This window comes from Haliaeetus albicilla, chromosome 18 (genome assembly GCF_947461875.1).
Source record: "Haliaeetus albicilla chromosome 18, bHalAlb1.1, whole genome shotgun sequence".
Taxonomy (NCBI): Eukaryota; Metazoa; Chordata; class Aves; order Accipitriformes; family Accipitridae; genus Haliaeetus; species Haliaeetus albicilla.
The window spans coordinates 29,177,058-29,193,834 of NC_091500.1; the positions used below are offsets into that span (position 1 = coordinate 29,177,058).

At 54.1% G+C, this 16,777-nt stretch overlaps 3 protein-coding genes across 3 annotated transcripts; all 3 read right to left on the reverse strand.

The window, feature by feature from the left end:
* Nucleotides 1-53: 53 nt before the first annotated feature.
* Nucleotides 54-536, reverse strand: COX14 (cytochrome c oxidase assembly factor COX14). Its single transcript, XM_069806228.1, has 2 exons — nucleotides 404-536; nucleotides 54-325 (listed from the first exon to the last, which is right to left on the reverse strand). Exon 2 carries the CDS (start codon nucleotides 315-317, stop codon nucleotides 159-161), a length of 159 nt encoding a protein of 52 aa, XP_069662329.1. The 5' UTR covers nucleotides 318-325; nucleotides 404-536; the 3' UTR covers nucleotides 54-158.
* A 1,827-nt stretch (nucleotides 537-2,363) lies between these two features.
* GPD1 (glycerol-3-phosphate dehydrogenase 1) lies at nucleotides 2,364-7,958 on the reverse strand. Its single transcript, XM_069806227.1, has 8 exons — nucleotides 7,820-7,958; nucleotides 7,444-7,621; nucleotides 6,674-6,814; nucleotides 6,146-6,284; nucleotides 5,080-5,192; nucleotides 4,515-4,748; nucleotides 4,218-4,324; nucleotides 2,364-3,932 (listed from the first exon to the last, which is right to left on the reverse strand). Exons 1-8 carry the CDS (start codon nucleotides 7,858-7,860, stop codon nucleotides 3,836-3,838), a joined length of 1,050 nt encoding a protein of 349 aa, XP_069662328.1. The 5' UTR covers nucleotides 7,861-7,958; the 3' UTR covers nucleotides 2,364-3,835.
* A 912-nt stretch (nucleotides 7,959-8,870) lies between these two features.
* SMARCD1 (SWI/SNF related BAF chromatin remodeling complex subunit D1) lies at nucleotides 8,871-16,457 on the reverse strand. Its single transcript, XM_069806220.1, has 13 exons — nucleotides 16,262-16,457; nucleotides 15,932-16,119; nucleotides 14,936-14,978; nucleotides 14,717-14,839; nucleotides 14,298-14,420; nucleotides 13,693-13,809; nucleotides 13,278-13,379; nucleotides 13,032-13,193; nucleotides 12,233-12,330; nucleotides 11,669-11,804; nucleotides 11,185-11,307; nucleotides 10,838-10,939; nucleotides 8,871-10,598 (listed from the first exon to the last, which is right to left on the reverse strand). Exons 1-13 carry the CDS (start codon nucleotides 16,427-16,429, stop codon nucleotides 10,545-10,547), a joined length of 1,539 nt encoding a protein of 512 aa, XP_069662321.1. The 5' UTR covers nucleotides 16,430-16,457; the 3' UTR covers nucleotides 8,871-10,544.
* Between the last annotated feature and the right edge of the window lie 320 nt (nucleotides 16,458-16,777).

A 16,777-nucleotide genomic window follows, 5' to 3' on the forward strand; every position in this document is an offset into this window, starting at 1 on the left:
TGAAAGGGGAACTGTTCGACGCTCTTTGGGGCACACACCACGCAGCACCGCACTTTGGGTGTTTTCACAGGGCTTTTATTGGGCTCCATCCCCTCTCCCGGCCTGCGGAGGCCCTGGGAACCGAGCCGGGAAACGCGGGGCCGGGTCCCAGGCCGCCCTCAGCTCTCGGAGCCGGTCACGGCCTGCCGTTCCCGGCGGCGCTGGAGGAGTCGGTAGGCGCGGACGCCGCACAGGTACCCGCCGTAGACCGTCAGCAGCATCATGGAACCGGAGAAGGCCTTGTAGCCGAAGTCGGCCAACTGCTTACCGGATACCATGGTTGAGCCTGCAACACAAGGCGGCGGTCAACGGGGCCGGGAGCGATCCCTCCCCGCTCCCCTCCCGCCCTTCCCCATTCCCGTACCTGCGCCCTCGGGCTCCGCTACCACCGGCACGCCGTTCCGCTGCGGTGCGCTTCCGCCTAACGCCCCGCCCTCCCTATGTCACGTGGGAGCTGGGGGCGGATACCGCCGCGCTGCTTGCTGGGACGTGTAGTCCGCAGAGGCGGGAAGGTCAAGGCGGGAACTGCGGCGCCCCCTCGAGGCGGGAGGGGGGGGCGGCGCCGTCGCTCTTTCACCTCAGGCGTCGCGTCAGGCGCTCGGCGCCCACCGCAGCCTCCCGGGCCATGGCAGCCCCGGGCTGCCGCCCCCCGCCTCTGCAGGCACCTTCCCCAGGGGCCCGCTCTCCTCAGCACCTCCCTTGATCCTGATTTTTCTCAGCTGCGCCCTTTCCGCCGTGAGGCACACACCACAGGCTGCCCTGCAGGAGGTTGAGGCGCCAGCAGCCCTGAGGGGATTTGTCTTCAGCTGTACACGGGATGGAGTAAAGGCCGCGCAAGTCTCGCTCCGCCACTGAGGCGTTCGGAGGCCTCGACACCCTTCCTGAGGGCCCAGCCTGTGCTCACAGCTGGAGATCCTCCTTCAAGAGGATTTTAGGAGGCCATCTCCTCCAAAAGCACTAGGGCAGCTGCTGGCACCGAGCGGTGCTCTCCTCCCAGAGCTCCTTGCTAGCATTTGAATACTGCTGCCACAGCACTGCTCTGCTCTGAGGGCTCTGTCAAGCACTGAGGCTGCAAGTCACCCCCCCACCTCGTCCTTTTCCCCAGGCCGCTGCACAGCAGCAGCTCCCGAGGCTGCAGAGTCCTGCAGTGCCTGGATGTGCTGAGGCTGCAGAACATAACTCCAAATGGCAAAGGGAAGACTTTTTATAGCTCATGAACTCCAGCACTAGTGCAAGGCAGGGGGGGATCTAAAAGCAAGAGACTTGTGCGCCGGTCAGCCCCAGGTGAGACTTGGGACCTTCAGCAAATGCTGGGAGAGCCTGCAGGGGCTCGGGCACTGCCAGCAGCACAGAGTGTCAAAGAAACCCACAGGAGGAGGGAGGCACAAAGCACTTCCACAGCAGGGGAGCTAACGGCTAAATGCAAGTCCAAAACACAATTCTGGATCCTGCTGCAGCTCCAGGCAGGTGCTGGCAAGAGTTTAGCAAGCCAAGGTGGGAGACTGCAATGTGACGAGGGAGGAGAGCTCAGAGACCCTCTCTCCTATATGCACCTCGTCCAAATACTTGAGCTGGGATTCCTGAAGCACTTCAAGACAAAGGGAACTAGAAGTTGTGCCAGCCCTACAGGAACATGCTGGACTTCCTTTATCCTCCCTCCAACCTCAGTAAAGTTCCTCATTAGAGGAAGCCGATGCTGGCTACTTTCCGTACGATAGCTCAGTTGAATTTAAAGGTCGTAGGGTGCCTAGCGAGAAAGTGTGTCTAATAAAAGGCACAGAAACAACTGCAGCGCCAGCAGATTAAATTCCCCTAGCAAGAGGCTGAGCGGAGGGCTAATAGTCCTGGAAAGGTCACTCACTACGAGCTGCATTTCAAAGAAAGACAGGGACAAGGCAAGTCTGGGAAAAGCAGTTGGGAAAGAGATGAATAAAACAACACAGCATGTCCCAAGAAGCCAAGACATCAAAGAAGGGAAGGCCTGGGGTACATGGGGCACAGTGGGGTCCTGGCCCAGCTCCTGCAGGCCCCAGGTAGAAGAGTTAGGATTCTGTGCCCAGTTCAACACTGCAGTCTCAACCCTCTTGGGTCCTACAGCCAAACTTCAACACTGGAACCGCTGCTGAGAAAAAGCAAGTGGGACACTATGTTATGTTGTGACTGAACAGTGACCTGCGGGGGCATTCTTGCTGTTTCTGGGACAGCGCACAAGGGTGCAAAGCCAGGAGGGAACTGACAGTGCCCTGTTCTGCACTCTTAGCAAGTCCAGCAGGCACCAACCCAAAGACAATGATGCACTGGAGCCACAGAGCAAAGAGCACGTCTCCCCTCTCTTCTCCAAGTTTATTATTATTTTAAACATTCATAAAGTACACTGACAGTCAGAGACCCAGCAGCACTAGGACTTGGAATGGGGGCAGACAGCGAGACTTGCAGCAGCTCTGCCCTGCCAGCCCAGACAGGGATCAGTGAACCGCTGGACACGCTGGCCTGAGCAAACATGAGTGCAGTGAGCCAGCTTCAGAGGACCAGAGAGGCACGTGGTACCTGGCTGGACAAGGGGCACGTTTCAAAGGCACAGCACGAAGCATGAGACCTCTGTCCTCTCCTGTGATGTTGGAGGTCTCCTTGTACCTCTTGTGCATCACATGTCCATTGCCGCCCCGCGTGCTAGTGGGCAGTTTCTAGCACCCTCAGAGGAGGGGCAGCAGGGAAAGTAAGTGTGGAACCTGCTTTCTCAGCTTCTAGAAAGCCACACATAGAAGCAAAGACCGTGCTAAGGCACAGGCTGGAGCAAGCCAGAGAGAAGGCAAAAAGCTGCTGCAGATCATTCGTCTAAAAGCAACATGACCCAACTGCTTTGTCAGGTACACTGACAAGGGTTACACAGCCTGCCAGCTGCTAAGAAAGACTGGGGCAGTTGGTCCCTGCATTGCCAAAGCCAGCCAGAGGACAAACCGATATGAGGGAAAAAAGCTGTCCAGGGACAGTCAGGGGGCATGGAATTAGCACAGGCAAATCTGTGACAACAGGGGAGTTCCCTGGGTGCAGAGGCCAGGTTTGATTGCAAGAGCAAAAAAATCTAAATAAACAGGCTCTGAAGTCTCACTCTGGAGCTGCCCTCACACACAAAGCACCAGCCGCACCATTCGGCAGGAGCAGCTGGTGGTGGCTGGGGAAGCAGCATATGGCAGGGTGGCAAAGAATGCTATTTTCTGTGCTAGTGCTTCTTAGAAAGAAGAGCGATTCTCAGCCCGTATGAAAGTCCTGAGGAGCTTCACTCACCCTGGTGGAGCCTGGCAGGGAACTGTGCCCTCTCCACAAGACAGTTAAGCCAAAAGCAACAGCAGCAAGCAGGAAAGGGCTGATATCATGCAAAGTGGCCCCACGCGGCTAATAGCAAAGCTTGTCCTCCCAGGCAGTGCCTCCTGCACGGCCGGTATTGATCAAGATGATCTCTGATGGCAGAGACCCTCCGAGAACTGAATCCATCATGGCAAGAGAAAGTGAAAGGAGGAAGACGCTCAGCCCCACTCAGGGCAGACCCTAGACAGCAGCAGAAGCTAAATGAGCCCTTCAAAGAGAGAGGGAGATCAGCAGGTACCTCTGTGCAGATGCCAGGCTTAGGCTGGCAGTGTCCAGGGCTGAGAAGGGGAACCTCTGCCCTTCCAGCACTCTGCAAAGGCTCCCAGGAAATCTGGACTCCTTGCAAAGCTGTAGCAGCAGAGCAAGTTGGTGTGGGCAGGAGCTCTCCGCTCATCTCGGCAGGACCACTGGTTTTGCAGGCAGAGCCCGCTTACATGTGCTCAGGGTGGTTCTGGAGACACTTGATGATATCAGTAACAGGTTTGCCCTTGTAGCAGATCTGATACACAGCTGTGAAGAGGGGGAACCTGTGGGCAGATGAACAAAGTCACCCCTTGCCCTGTCACCACAGCTAGCAGAGTTAGAGCACCTCAACTTCTGTTGTGACATGCAGGACCACTGGGCAGGAGCAGGTGGGACAGTGGCATGGTACCTCATCCAACAGGCCATTCCTGCCCAGCTAGTTTGATATGGGCAGTGCAGAGATTGACCTGAACAGCAGAGACACTAAGGGTGGGTTTCCCCTCCTGCAGCTGCAGGAAAGATCCCAGCCCCACCCCAAAAGAGCAGACAAGAGAGATGACAGCACTCACTTCTCCACTGCGTTCTTGCTTTTAAGGATGCGATGCAGCTCAGCAGATGTCGGGGGACCTTGCAGCTTCTGCCCATTCAACAGCTCCTTCTCCAGCTGCTCGATAGACTGAAACAACCCAACAGTGAAGGAGCTGGACCATGCAACCCCATCTGCTGCCCCACATTCCTTCCCTGGAACCAGGCTGCGGCACTGGGCGAGTGAAGGCAGGATACCATGGTGCTAACTGGGTTCACCTCCCTGCCTGCTCGGCAGGCTGATGCAGATATCAATGTTGCCTGCTCCCCACTCTGCTTACCTTCCCAGTCTTGGCAAAAGCCTCAGCCACCTTGCGGTTGCGGCCACCATAGCAGGTAGTGATGAGGTCAGCGATCCCACAGCTCTCCAAGAAAGTGGAGGAGGTGACAGGGCCCTTACAGAAGAGTTTGGCAAAGCCAATCATCTCCATCAGTCCCAGACGAATCACGGCAGCCTTCGTGTTGTCTCCATAGCCAAGCCCATCACAGAAACCAGCTCCTACAGCCACAACGTTCTGGAAAACAACAGCAGTGTGGAGGGATCTGTTCCCAACGGAGCTCGGGACTTTGCTGTGTCTGTGACCTGCCTATGTAATCCCAAGCACAGGCTTCTGCCTGCCCCTGCCTATGCCGATGATCATCATCCCTCCAAGCAGCTGAACAGGACACATCCGCAGTTCCCTCCAACATCTGGCCTTTGACCCAACTGTCTCAGTGGGCCACAGTGCAATATCCAGTGGGCTTCATTCAACTGGCAGCCTCCTCCCCAGAGCTCCCTGCAGAGCCCTAGAGAACCGCAGGCTCTGCTAACCAAGACCTGCAAACCCCGGTGAGTGGCTCACCCACCTTGAGAGCCCCACAGATCTCTACAGTGTCAGCCTCCTGTACCACCGTCACCCGGAAGTTTGGTGTCTGCATCAGATCCTTCAGCGTCTGCCCATGCTGCATGTTCTTGCAGCCTGATGAGACAAAGGGAGAAGGAGGAAGGTGATGGGGGCAGACACTAAGTTAGGACTCTGCTGCTTTCCTGCCCAGTGGTGCGTTCCTACAGCACAGCCCTTGCAGCTAGTGCAGCAGCAGGAACCTATTGCCCATCTGATGGACGTGGCTAAACATTTGCAGGTTCACAAAGTGCCAAGCACACATTGCCTGGCAGATAAGCAAGGTTCAACCTTGGAATTCCCACAAGATGGGGACAATCCCTGCCGCTGTGTCAAGCAAGACAGAAATGATATGCCCAGTAGATTAGAGGCATCTTCAAAGGTTGCAAATTTGGGTTTGGAGACTGCTGTTCTCCCTGTACCTGCAGTGTCCTGCATGAGAGCATTTCTGTGTGCTCACGGCGATAGCATGCTCTGCTTATACCCCTCCAGTCTCTGTGGCCTCCTGCCCAGCATGTTTGCTTTTGTTTAAAATACACTTTGAATCCCACAACTTCTAACCCAGCAAACTGTTCTGTTGGTTTTGGCTGCTGTGCATGATTCACAAACAGTGTAGAGGATGTTAGGAACAGTCATCAAATGAACTTTCAAGCAGCCCGGGCTGGCAATAACATGAGATCCAGGTGAGCGTCCCTTGAAGCCCAAGGAAATGAAGGTGGGAACTCTATTTCCTAAAGGGTCTCTTAGCATCCACCCCATTCATTTGTGCCAGGCAGACTGCCTGATGCTCAGAGTCCATGCTGGCAGGAGCTTTTAGACACACAACTCTGTTCTTAATGAAGCGAGCAATCACATCGTAAACCCTGTGAATGAGTTCATCCAGCTCCTAAGGAGTCTCACTGCCTCCACAGGGAAAAAGGGCCAGCTCACCCTAGGCAGCAGTAGCTTAAGCTGCACCATGCTCACCCCTTTGCCTCTTCCTGCTTGTCAGAAATGAAGGCTGCTAATGAGGAGGGTTGCTGGCTCCTTACCGATGGTTGTTTCACAGAACTTCTCTTCTGCCACTTCACTAGCAATGTTGGCCCCCATGAGGACGCTTATCTCTATTCCCAGTTTCTCATGGATAATGTCTGAGATCAGCCTCAGCCCATCTGGTCCTTCATCCACCCCCTGGGAGACAACCAGGGACAGAGATGAGCACCTGCTCCCTCAGAGACCTGGCACCACCTGCCCCAATCCTGTCATTGCCTGTGCTGCAATGCTCCAACTCTCATCCCAACAGCCCCCCCAGTGCTCAGCTGCACCCCACTCCTCACAGCACTTGAGATCCCCCACATTCCCTCACCCTTCTCCTCCACCAATACACCTCTATATCCCCATGAAGGCTCTGCCCCCACTTCCCACTCTCCCCATGCTCCCCCACAACCCAGGAGCCCAGTTTCTGCTCCAAAACCCCACGATTCCCTTTGCAGCCTCTTCAAGTCAGGCTGCTTCCAGCTAAACCCCCTTAGCCCAGTGCCCCAGCAAACTGCCCAGGGAAGCACCCCTCCTGCTCACACCTTGATGAGCGACACCCCGACAGCATCTTTCTTCACATGGCCCTTGAGCTGGTCGCAGACTTTGCCGATAAACTGATGGGGAACCACGAACAGGAGGATGTCAGCCCCAGCACAGGCTTTCAGCAGGTCTGGCTCTGCTACCTGGAGAATATGATTGTCATCAGGAAGTTGTATCTGTAGTTGTGCAGTGAGTGTGTCCTGAATCCAGGACAAGGGGAGCAGGGGCTTGAGAGTAACTGCTGGGGGCTTCCCTGTAAGGGAAGGAAGGGCACAAAGTCACTGCCCTGAGGTCCCCTTCCAGGGCTGGCAGGGCAGAGGGGCTGGAGCAGAGCAGGACGAAAGCAGCCTGAGCTGGTCTCACGACAAGCAGCGCAAAGAGCCGGGGTCATTCTGGGGACCTCAGCAGGCCAGTGCCAGCCGTGGGGCAGCAGGACCCACAGGCTCTCTGCACGCTGCCGATGCCAACTCGGAGGCAGCCACATGGCTTCAAGCCCAGCCTGTGGGATACCAGAGCGGGGGGCAAAGGTGGGCAGCGAGAGCAGCCAGGGCTGCAGCTCGTCCAAGCACAGATCAAGGTCACTGGGAGAGCGTAACTGAGTCCTGTGCAGCCCGGTGCATCCCCTCCCTACCTTCGCACACCCGGTGCCCAGGGCACCAGAGCTCCAGCAGCTCCCGGCAGAGCTATTTATTACCTCTCACCAGAGAGAGCCCGGCTGTCGGCACCGGACCTTGGGCTCAAAGCAGAGACGCCGCCAGCAGGCCACACTCACCACGTTGGGGGGCAGCTTGTACCCTGGCAAGTACTTCACATTTTCGTGCTCCGTGTTGATGATGTCAGTGAGCCGCCGGCCCCCCACCTCCTCCTCCAGCACCCACATGTTCACCTGGTTCTCGAAGGTGCTCAGCCGCGCCGCATTGGTGCCAGCGATCTTGGCGATGACCGAGCCCCTGTGTGGGCAGAGCAGAGCTGTGGGCAGCGGGCACTCAAGCCGCTGGCACCAGTAAGCCCAGTGCACAACAGGTCACCAGGGGTCCTGGTGAAACGGGAACAAGCTTGCACCGGGTACCATGGGGCACCGGTGGGAGGACAGGGACCGCGCCGTGGCTCGAAGAGGGGACCCGGGTGTGCGGGCAGCAGGCGCTCACCAGTTGCCAGAACCCACGACGCAGACTTTCTTGCCACCCATGGTGCGGGGAGCCAGGGCACTGCGTAGCGCTGACCCCACCGGTGGTATTTCAAGCCCGCCCGGAGCAGGGGCGGCCCCGGCCCGCCTCCGGCTCCGCCTCGCCCCCGGGGGGAACCGGGCACCGGTGGCAGAGGCCGGCCGCTTCCCCAGGCACAGCCGGTGCTCGCAGCAAGGTGGGCGGCAATGCGGGGTTGCACTGCAGGTGCAGATTAGTCCCCTGAAGCAAAGGTAAAATAGCTCAGATCTCAAGTCTCAGCAGAGCCGGGAGTCGTGACTGTAGAGCCTCTTCCCCTTTTTCTGCATAAAAGCATTTTATTCTCCCCCTCTTCGTAAGAAGTGCCATTTTCCCCTCACAAGTAAAGAAATATGAACCATCTGCTTGCAGACCCAGGGCACAGCCTTAAGCAGCAGCACTAACTGCCTGACCTTAAGCAAACTGCCCTTTCTTCTATACACAGAGGATCTCTTTCCCTTGCAGCGAGGGCTTACAGGTTTTCTGTAAAGCACTGTATTTCTACTTTTATAAACAAGGCAGGGTGAAGAAAGTAATGCCCCTTTTGCATAGTGTTAAACCCTTATATGTAAACTTTAATACCGTTTCTTCAAAATTATGCCTGACTCCCATGGGGCTTGTAACAGGCTGTCACAATTCTGCAAGGCAGCAGAATGTGGAAAGTGGGCTGCTTAGATTTAATCAGCAGCTTGGCCACTGGATTTCCAGTTTTGCTCAAGTTACTTTGCTTATTTACCACAAAAGCACTTTGCAAAGGCTTACCAGACTCTGCAAGCTAGGAGATCCTTACATGAAAGGCTCTCTATAAAAGGCCAAAATATGAAGAATATTTTCTCTCCAGTCTCTTAACCCACTTGGCTTTGTTATTAAAAATAAAAAAAAAAAAAAAAAAAGTAGACATAATCCTGTCCCTTCCCAGGCAAGTAAATGAAGTGTCATCCACTAAGGCAGCTGCTGAAAGAAAGCATGCTGTCAGCACAGAAGGAGGGAGGACAGCTTCCTTCGCAGGAGGCTTTTATTAAAACTGGGTGACGTCTACAAGGATACAGTACAAAAAAAAAAATTTGGTCCATGGAAAAAACCGTAATATTCAGTTAAGAAAAGCAGTTATTCTGCAACAGCTATGTTTGCCTACGCAGTACTCAGCATCCTTCATGTGCGATTACCCTGAGGAGTCAGTGGGCTGCTTCATCAGCACAAAGACCTTCACCCCAGTACCACAGAGGAGCCATTTCATAAGGGGGCAAGGAGAAGGGAAGTCGAGAGTCTATTACTCACAGACATGTAGTAACACAGACACAAGGAGTAGGGCCACCCAGGCTCCCAAATTCATAGCAACCTTCCCAACCACACCAAAGCCAGGTGCAGGGATGAGAGGTGTTCGTCCATAACATGACTTTGCAGCTATTCCAAGAGAATATGACCAACTTTCAAGTCCATTTGCATTACAGTCCCAAGCAGAAATACTGAGATCCAGGTTAAGAGAAGCCATTCTCTTACACCTGGCCACTAGTTCACTAGTAATTCCTTCCATGAAGAGGCATCTGGGCTGCTACTCCCCATAGTAGAGAAAAATCTACTTGTACATTCCTGAACCATGCTGGGCCTTATGGCAGCCCCAGAACCTAAAACTTGACTAAAAACCACAGGAGCTTCAGCATGGAAACACCTGCTAACTTGTATATGCTTGCAGCTATGTCTGCTCCCAAGGACTGTCCTGTTACGTCCTCAGGTCGACACGAAGGAGCCTCTGGTCCCCATAGTAATTGACACAGGATAACTGTCCCAAAGGAATGAGCCTACAACGCTGCGCCCCTGCACAATTCCACCAGGCATTTGCTGCATCCCCTCTCCCTGCTACAGGGAAAACAGCCAGATGGCTTGCTGGAACCGCAAGTGTAGGTCTTTTGAAGTGCAGAGAAGTCCCACCACTCCAATGCTTCCACACCCCTGCAGTAAGCCAATGCCTCATCTCCCCTGTGATCCCAGCCTAGGACAGTCTGTCAAAGAACATGAAGGGAACAGGGCAGGGAAAAAGGGACAAGGGAAGAAGCAATTCTCTACACAGTTCAGTAACTTCCCCAAGGAGGAGAGTGACCTATGAGGCAGCCCAGTGCAGCAGCACCCTCCGAGCGAGGGAGTAAGGGCAGGGAGGTATGTCAGCTCATGGCATCCTGCCCAATACATCTCCTGGCACCTTGCTATAAAACGAGGCAGGGAAGACACTAGCCACAGAACCCCACGCTTACAGCAGATCCAGGCTTCCCAGACCCAGGTCTCACGTGTGCCACAACTAGATGCTAGTTGGCGAGGAATGGGCTGTGGTTTCTGAACTTGAGAAAGGCTCCAAGTCAGCAGTCATACTGGCTACTGGGGACACTACAGGCAGTGCGGAGTCAAGGGGAGGCTCTCGGAAGCCTTGGGACTGACAAGGCAACAGTCAGGAAGAAAACCAGGTAGAAATGTGTGCTCGTTGGAGCCTGTCTTGCTTGCCACACCCCAGAAGACCCCAGGTGTCCTGGAGTTGTCCCAACAGGGACAATGCCAGGATGAATAATGATGCGGGCCTCGCTGCCGGAGTGGGATTATGTGAGCCTTAACAGTGTACTCTGCAGCTCTCTGTCTCCACAAATAGCTGTGATGCCTTCTGGTTGGGGAGGAGCGGAGCAGCCTATGTGTTACGGATTCCCAGGGCCTGCTCCAATTCCTGCCGTCTTTGCTGCACCTGCAAGAGAAGCCAGAGTCACAGCACTGACATACTTAGATGGTGCAGCACCACAGCATCCAAGTAACACAGGATCCAGCTGGAAAAGGGTGAACTCAAACTGGGACCAAGACGCATCAGCAGTGTCTGCAAGTGAAGCTTAGCACTCCCGCTTTCCACTGGCAGCGTCTGTTCCCAAGGAGTGACAGGTACTCCGAGCCACTGGGTATGGAGGGGGACCCCTGCTCAGGGATGCTCACCTTCGAGTAGAAGTATCTGCACACAGCTTCCTGAGCCCACGGCTGGAAGTAGAACTCAGCTCTACGCTCCTCTTCGGGATTCCCAACAACATCAGTCATTGTCTGGAGAGCACAAAGGACGAAACAGTTCAGGGAGTGCAAAAGCTCTGGCTGTGCTGAGCAATCCCACACTCCCTCCCCCTTCCTCAAAGAAATTTCAGTACAGTCAGGTCAGGTTCTTACACTCGACTCCAATTCTAGTCTTGCTTTCTGAGCAGGAAATTGCCTCTCTCTTTCTCTGTGGGAGCTGGTTATAATGAGGGAAGCGTGTGACTAGATCCACCTTCTACACAAGACAAAGCTTTTACCTTTAAATCCCGGCACTGGGACTGTAGCCAGTCGTTGATGAAGCCCTGAGGATCTCGGGCAAAGCTCAGCATGAACTCGCGCTGGGTCTTCAGCTGGTTAATTGTCTCTATTGTTTCATGAATCTGAAGGAGATAAGCACAGCAACTAAACTGCTGAAATAGGGGAAAAAGTCAGACAGAAACATCAAGAGACCCAACACGTGAAGGCAAATTCTTATACTCCCTGGTTGACTTGTAACTATTGGATAGGATTTTCATTTCCCAGTTTCCTGCTCTAAATATTACCAATTTTCCCACTGATCATTTGCTTTAAAATTACACTTCCAGGTAAAGCCACCTGTTTGTAAGCATGGCTCACCCCAATCCAGCTTCCAAATGCACAAGAGAGCAAAGCTGAACTCCTCTCCTGTTCAGGGCTCACCTGCTCCAGGGACACGTTCCTACCCAGCAATGAGGAGGGCAGACCTGTGGGAGCTCTTCCTACCTTGTTATCCAGAGCAGCAATTTCCTGTTGACTGGCTGTGGACAGCAGAAAGGAATTCATCTGAGTTTTCAAGGTATCATCCACTTCCACATCAATGTCATAGCAAGCTGTTTTCTTCTGGTCATTTGGGTCAACACTAGGGGCATCCACAAGAAAGAAGCCAAAATAAGTGAGCAGCTCAAGAAAGCACCACATTGCAGCTACTGTAGGATGATGCAGCATATGGACTGCAGGCAGGGACAAGCCACGCTAGTGTTAGCTTCAGCTCTAACACCAAGCAGCAAAGCTCCACTGAGGGCTTTGCAGCACAAAGACCAAGTGATTGCTCCAAGCAGATTTCTATCTACAAAAGTGTAACGCAAAAGACAGCATGAACGTGGGAGTGCCTTGTGGAAAAGAGAGATGTGATAAACGAAAGAGGCGGCTGTTCTTGTACAAAGAAACAATGACAGGCAACACGGGAGCTACTGCTGAAAACTAGAACATACTACATCGTCTTCCCGTAGCAGCCTCATCCACCCTTTCCACTCTTCTTCCTAGAAAGATGAAGTGGACCAGTCTCACCTGATCACATGATTAATGATGATCGGTTCTGGGGGCATAAGCAACGCATGAAGTCTTTGTGGGATTTCAGAGAACTTCATCCGCTGAGATTCAAATATCTGTGACAGAAACACAGGGCTAAGGAAAGGAAGGGAAGCTCAGTGCCAGTGATCACTGGCTGCTGACAAAGAAAAGCTGAAACAGTGTCGTGGTTTAACCCCAGCCAGCAGCTAAGCACCACGCAGCCACTCACTCACTCCCCCTCCACCCAGTGGGATGGGGGAGAAAATCAGGAAAAGAAGTAAAACTCGTGGGTTGGCATAAGAATGGTTTAATAGAACAGAAAAGAAGAAACTAATAATGATAATGATAACACTAATAAAATGACAACAGTAGTAATAAAAGGATTGGAATCTACAAATGATGCGCAGGGCAATTGCTCACCACCCGCTGACCAACACCCAGCTAGTCCCCGAGCGGCGATTCCCCGCCCCCACTTCCCAGTTCCTACACTAAATGGGACGTCACATGGTATGGAATACCCTGTTGGCCAGTTTGGGTCAGGTGCCCTGGCTGTGTCCTGTGCCAACTTCTTGTGCCCCTCCAGCTTTCTCGCTGGCTGGGCATGAGAAGCTGAAAAATCCTTGACTTTAGTCTAAACACTACTTAGCAACAACTGAAAACATCAGTGTTATCAACATTCTTCGCATACTGAACTCAAAACATAGCACTGTACCAGCTACTAGGAAGACAGTTAACTCTATCCCAGCTGAAACCAGGACAACCAGGACAAACAGTCACTTGTTCCAGCCACACTTACCTGCTGGAGGTATTTGTCACAGATGACATACTCCCGCTCATGGGGGTCCTGGAGCTTGTGGGTCTTGATATATTGCCACAATGCCTGGATGATCACTGGACGGGTCTGAGTGTGAATCCCCAAGAGACGAGCCAAGCGGGGATCCAATTTGAACTGGGGAGGCTGAAACAAAAAGCATAGAAAGGTGAGATGGCCACAGACTCGGCTAACAGTACATGCCCAGCACTGTTACTCCCGACATCTTACCTGGTAATCCAGCATCAGAAGGACAGTGCAGCGCACGTTTACATCCCCTGGCCTCTTCACCTGGAAGCCATCTGTCTCCTGAGTTGTAGCAGTCCTGTGCCACTGGAACAGGAGAGGGCATTTAGAAGCACCTGCACACTTGGTTCCTTTTGCTCCCACTGCTTGGCACCCACCAAGCTTGCCAGTAAATCCCACCCACCTAGAGAAAGTGCACCTTATTCCCCACTTGAAACAAGAGTTAATACATTTGTTCAAGTCAGAGGAAAAGCTAAGATAAGAACTCAAGAGCTCCTGGCTCCCAGCCACTTGTTCAAGCCTTAAGAATCCCCACCTCTCAAGTAATGAGTGATATATAAACCCTGCCTGCTGAAATATCAACCCATTTTTAGAGGTAACAGAGCAAAAAGCAGCTCACCTCTACTAGGTGATTGTCAGGGCCATACAGGTCTTTATCGAGTTCAATGACCAGAGATTTAAAGAAGGATGAGAACTTTCTTTTCTGCTTGGTGGCGTCATATTTGGACAAAGCAGACTGCAAGCAACACAGGAAGGAAAAGTGTTAGGACAGCAAGTCTCAGCACTCAAGCACAGCCACCGTGCACGACAGTGTTCCTTTAAGTTCTGAACGCCTAAACTCACCAACATGTGCTTGAAAATCAAGTTCCAAGTCAGAAAGTGAAAGACTGGAGTTAAAGATCAGCTTGCAGGAATTAAATCACTCAGCAATTACATACAATGCAAGTGCCCTTGTTCTCAGAGCCAGGGTACACAAGTGCTACTGATCTGCTCTCACCAGTAATTCTTATAGCTATAAGAACTTTGTATAACTCATGTTATCCATGGGGATACCCATCGGTCTCCAAGTTGGGCTCTCAGTCTCGTCACCATCAGACTCCTTGGAAAACAGAGATGAAGGACGATATCAAGCCCCTAGCTATGCTCTCAGACACTAAGAAACTGGTTTCATTGCCAATTCCAGATCCAAAAAATCACCTCTGTGGTTGGGTATTTCACACTTACATCTTCCAGCAGCCGTCCTTCCACCCGAAGCTCCCAGGAGGCGACTGTTCCTTCACCATCCTCTGCATCTGACTTGGCTGGATTGAAGGTATTGGAGATAAAAATACGTAGCTTTCGTTTTTGCTAAGAGAAAAAGCACCGGCTCAGCGTTATCTCTGAAATAAATGGCTTACTATCTTGCTTATGCTTCGCTAAAACTAAGCTTAATGTTTTCAGCTGCCTGATGTCCCCCCCTCCTCCTGTAGCAAGGAAAGAGGCATTTCTGGTTCCACTCCTTGGTTACGTCTGGAGCATTAAGACTCCTGATATGCCACTCTTACAGGGACATGACCCAAGCTTCAGTGCCCTCCTGCTGTCTTAACTAAAATAAGAGCCTCCAAACCTTGCTTATGATAACCATGAACGCAGCCCTCCCCTACCTTAATGGGTCGCTTCAAAGCCTCCTGGATATCCAAGCGTTTCCTCATGATCGTCTGGTCCAATTTCCTTTCAAAGGCCAGCAAGTCCATATAGGCCTGAGACTCAGGTACAAGTTCACGAATCTACAGCCAATCAAGAATGCAAATCACTGTCAGCTCCCCCGCACTTCTCCAGCCTACTTCATATCAACACAGGCTGCAACTGCATGTGCCACTCACCCTCTGAGGTAGAATTTTGTCAGCCATCTTCTTCTTTTTAGCGCTGTTAAGGAAGAAGATGCACACACAGGCATGAAAATGGCAACCACTTTCTGCAAATTAACTGTAGGCATTCACAAAGGGAGGAAGACGATGGCGTATTCTCTGGTTTAGTGCTGCGGCATTAGCACTGCTCTCAGCCTGGATGCCAGTCTCAGGCCCAGGCTCTCACTTTCAGAAGCACTTATCGTTACCGTCAGTGCAGAGTCAGGCTCTTTATTCCCCACAGCCCCAGCCAGGCCTCCAGCACTGCAGAGCTGACAAACCCTGCAGCAGTGTGACTAACTGATTACCTGAACGTTTCACATCCCCTATGAGAGCTTAGAAAGCGGGCTTACATCAAGTTGGAAAGGGCGTACTGACACAATGCCTAACCAAAGTGACTCTCCAGCCTCAATTAGCTTCAGATTGACCTGCACATTAAATCAAGGGATGAATTACCAGCATTACTGAGAAATCACATTATGCTGGCAGAAACACAACACAAACTTGCTCCGTCTAGCAGCTGCACGTTATTTTTTTTATCTGGCAGCCCCCCTCTCCCAGAGAAGCTGCACAAGAAAGCCGATGTCCCTTTCAGCCACTCCACAAGAAGAAGCCACAAGAAGCCCAAGCACAGCACGAAGGCAGATCGCCCCGGACGCAGCCAAACAGAAAAGCTTTGTGCCGCTAAGGGCAGCCAGCCGATTACACCGAGTCTGTAACTGACACTTCCCATCGCCCCACGCCCGCCACAGTCCCCGCTTCAGCTCTCCGATTTCGGGGGTGCCTGCCTGCACCCCCAAACCCAGCCTTTCTCTGGGGAGCCTCTGGGGAGAGAGGCAACGCATCTGGTCTGTGCTCCCACCTGGGGATGCCCCATTGTCCGGGGATATCCCGGGATGCCCCGGGATGCCCCCCCACTGCCCGGGGTTGCCCCGGGATGTCCTCCCGCTGCCCGGGGATGCCGACCCTTACTTGTGGTTGCGGTTGGGCACGGCCTGCGGTTGCACCTGCTGGAGCTGCTGGGGCGCCGGTCTCTTCCGCGCCTGGTCCAGGCTGGCCTGCGCCATCCCGGGCCGCACCGCCGGGCTCCCGCCGTAACCGGGGGGCCCCATGGAGGGACCCTGAGGTGCCAGCCGGCTGCCCGGTAACATCCCGGGGCGCTGCGGAGAGAGGAAAACGGGTCCCGTACCCACCGGGAGGGACCGTTCCCGTTCCCGTCCCCGTCCCCGCCGCCCCCGTTCCCTCCCGCCCTGCCCCGCCCCGCCGGTCCGCGCGCCCCCGCCGGCCCCTCCCCCGCCTCACCGGGTAGGCGGCTCCCGGCAACGGCGAGCGGTACAAGCCCTGTCCCGGAGCCGGTCCCATGCGCACCGGCCCACCCGGTGTGCCCGGCCCCAGCGCACCGGCCCCGGCAGCGGCTCCACCACCGCCACCGCTGGGAGTAACCGACTGGAATCCCGCCCGCGCCGCCATCTTCTCCAGCACAAAGGGGAGCGGGCCGGAACCGGACGTACGCCATAGAGAGAAGGCGCGGGTGGGGCGCTAGAGAGGCGCCGCCCTTGACGGACGCCCTCTGCTGGCTGGAGGCCCGCCTCAGGGGGCGGAGGGGTCGTGGGGGTCCACGGGAGGGTGCGGGGTGTCGGAGCGGGGTCCTGCGGCTTTTTGGGAGGGTGCAGGGTCTTGGAGCAGGGTCCTGGGGGATTAGGGAAGGGTACAGGGTCCGCGAGGGTTGGTCTTGGGGGCGCAGGGTCCTGGGGACAATGTCAGTGGGGAGCTCGTGGGGCATGCGAGGGCCACGGGGGAGCGGAGGGTCCCGTGGGT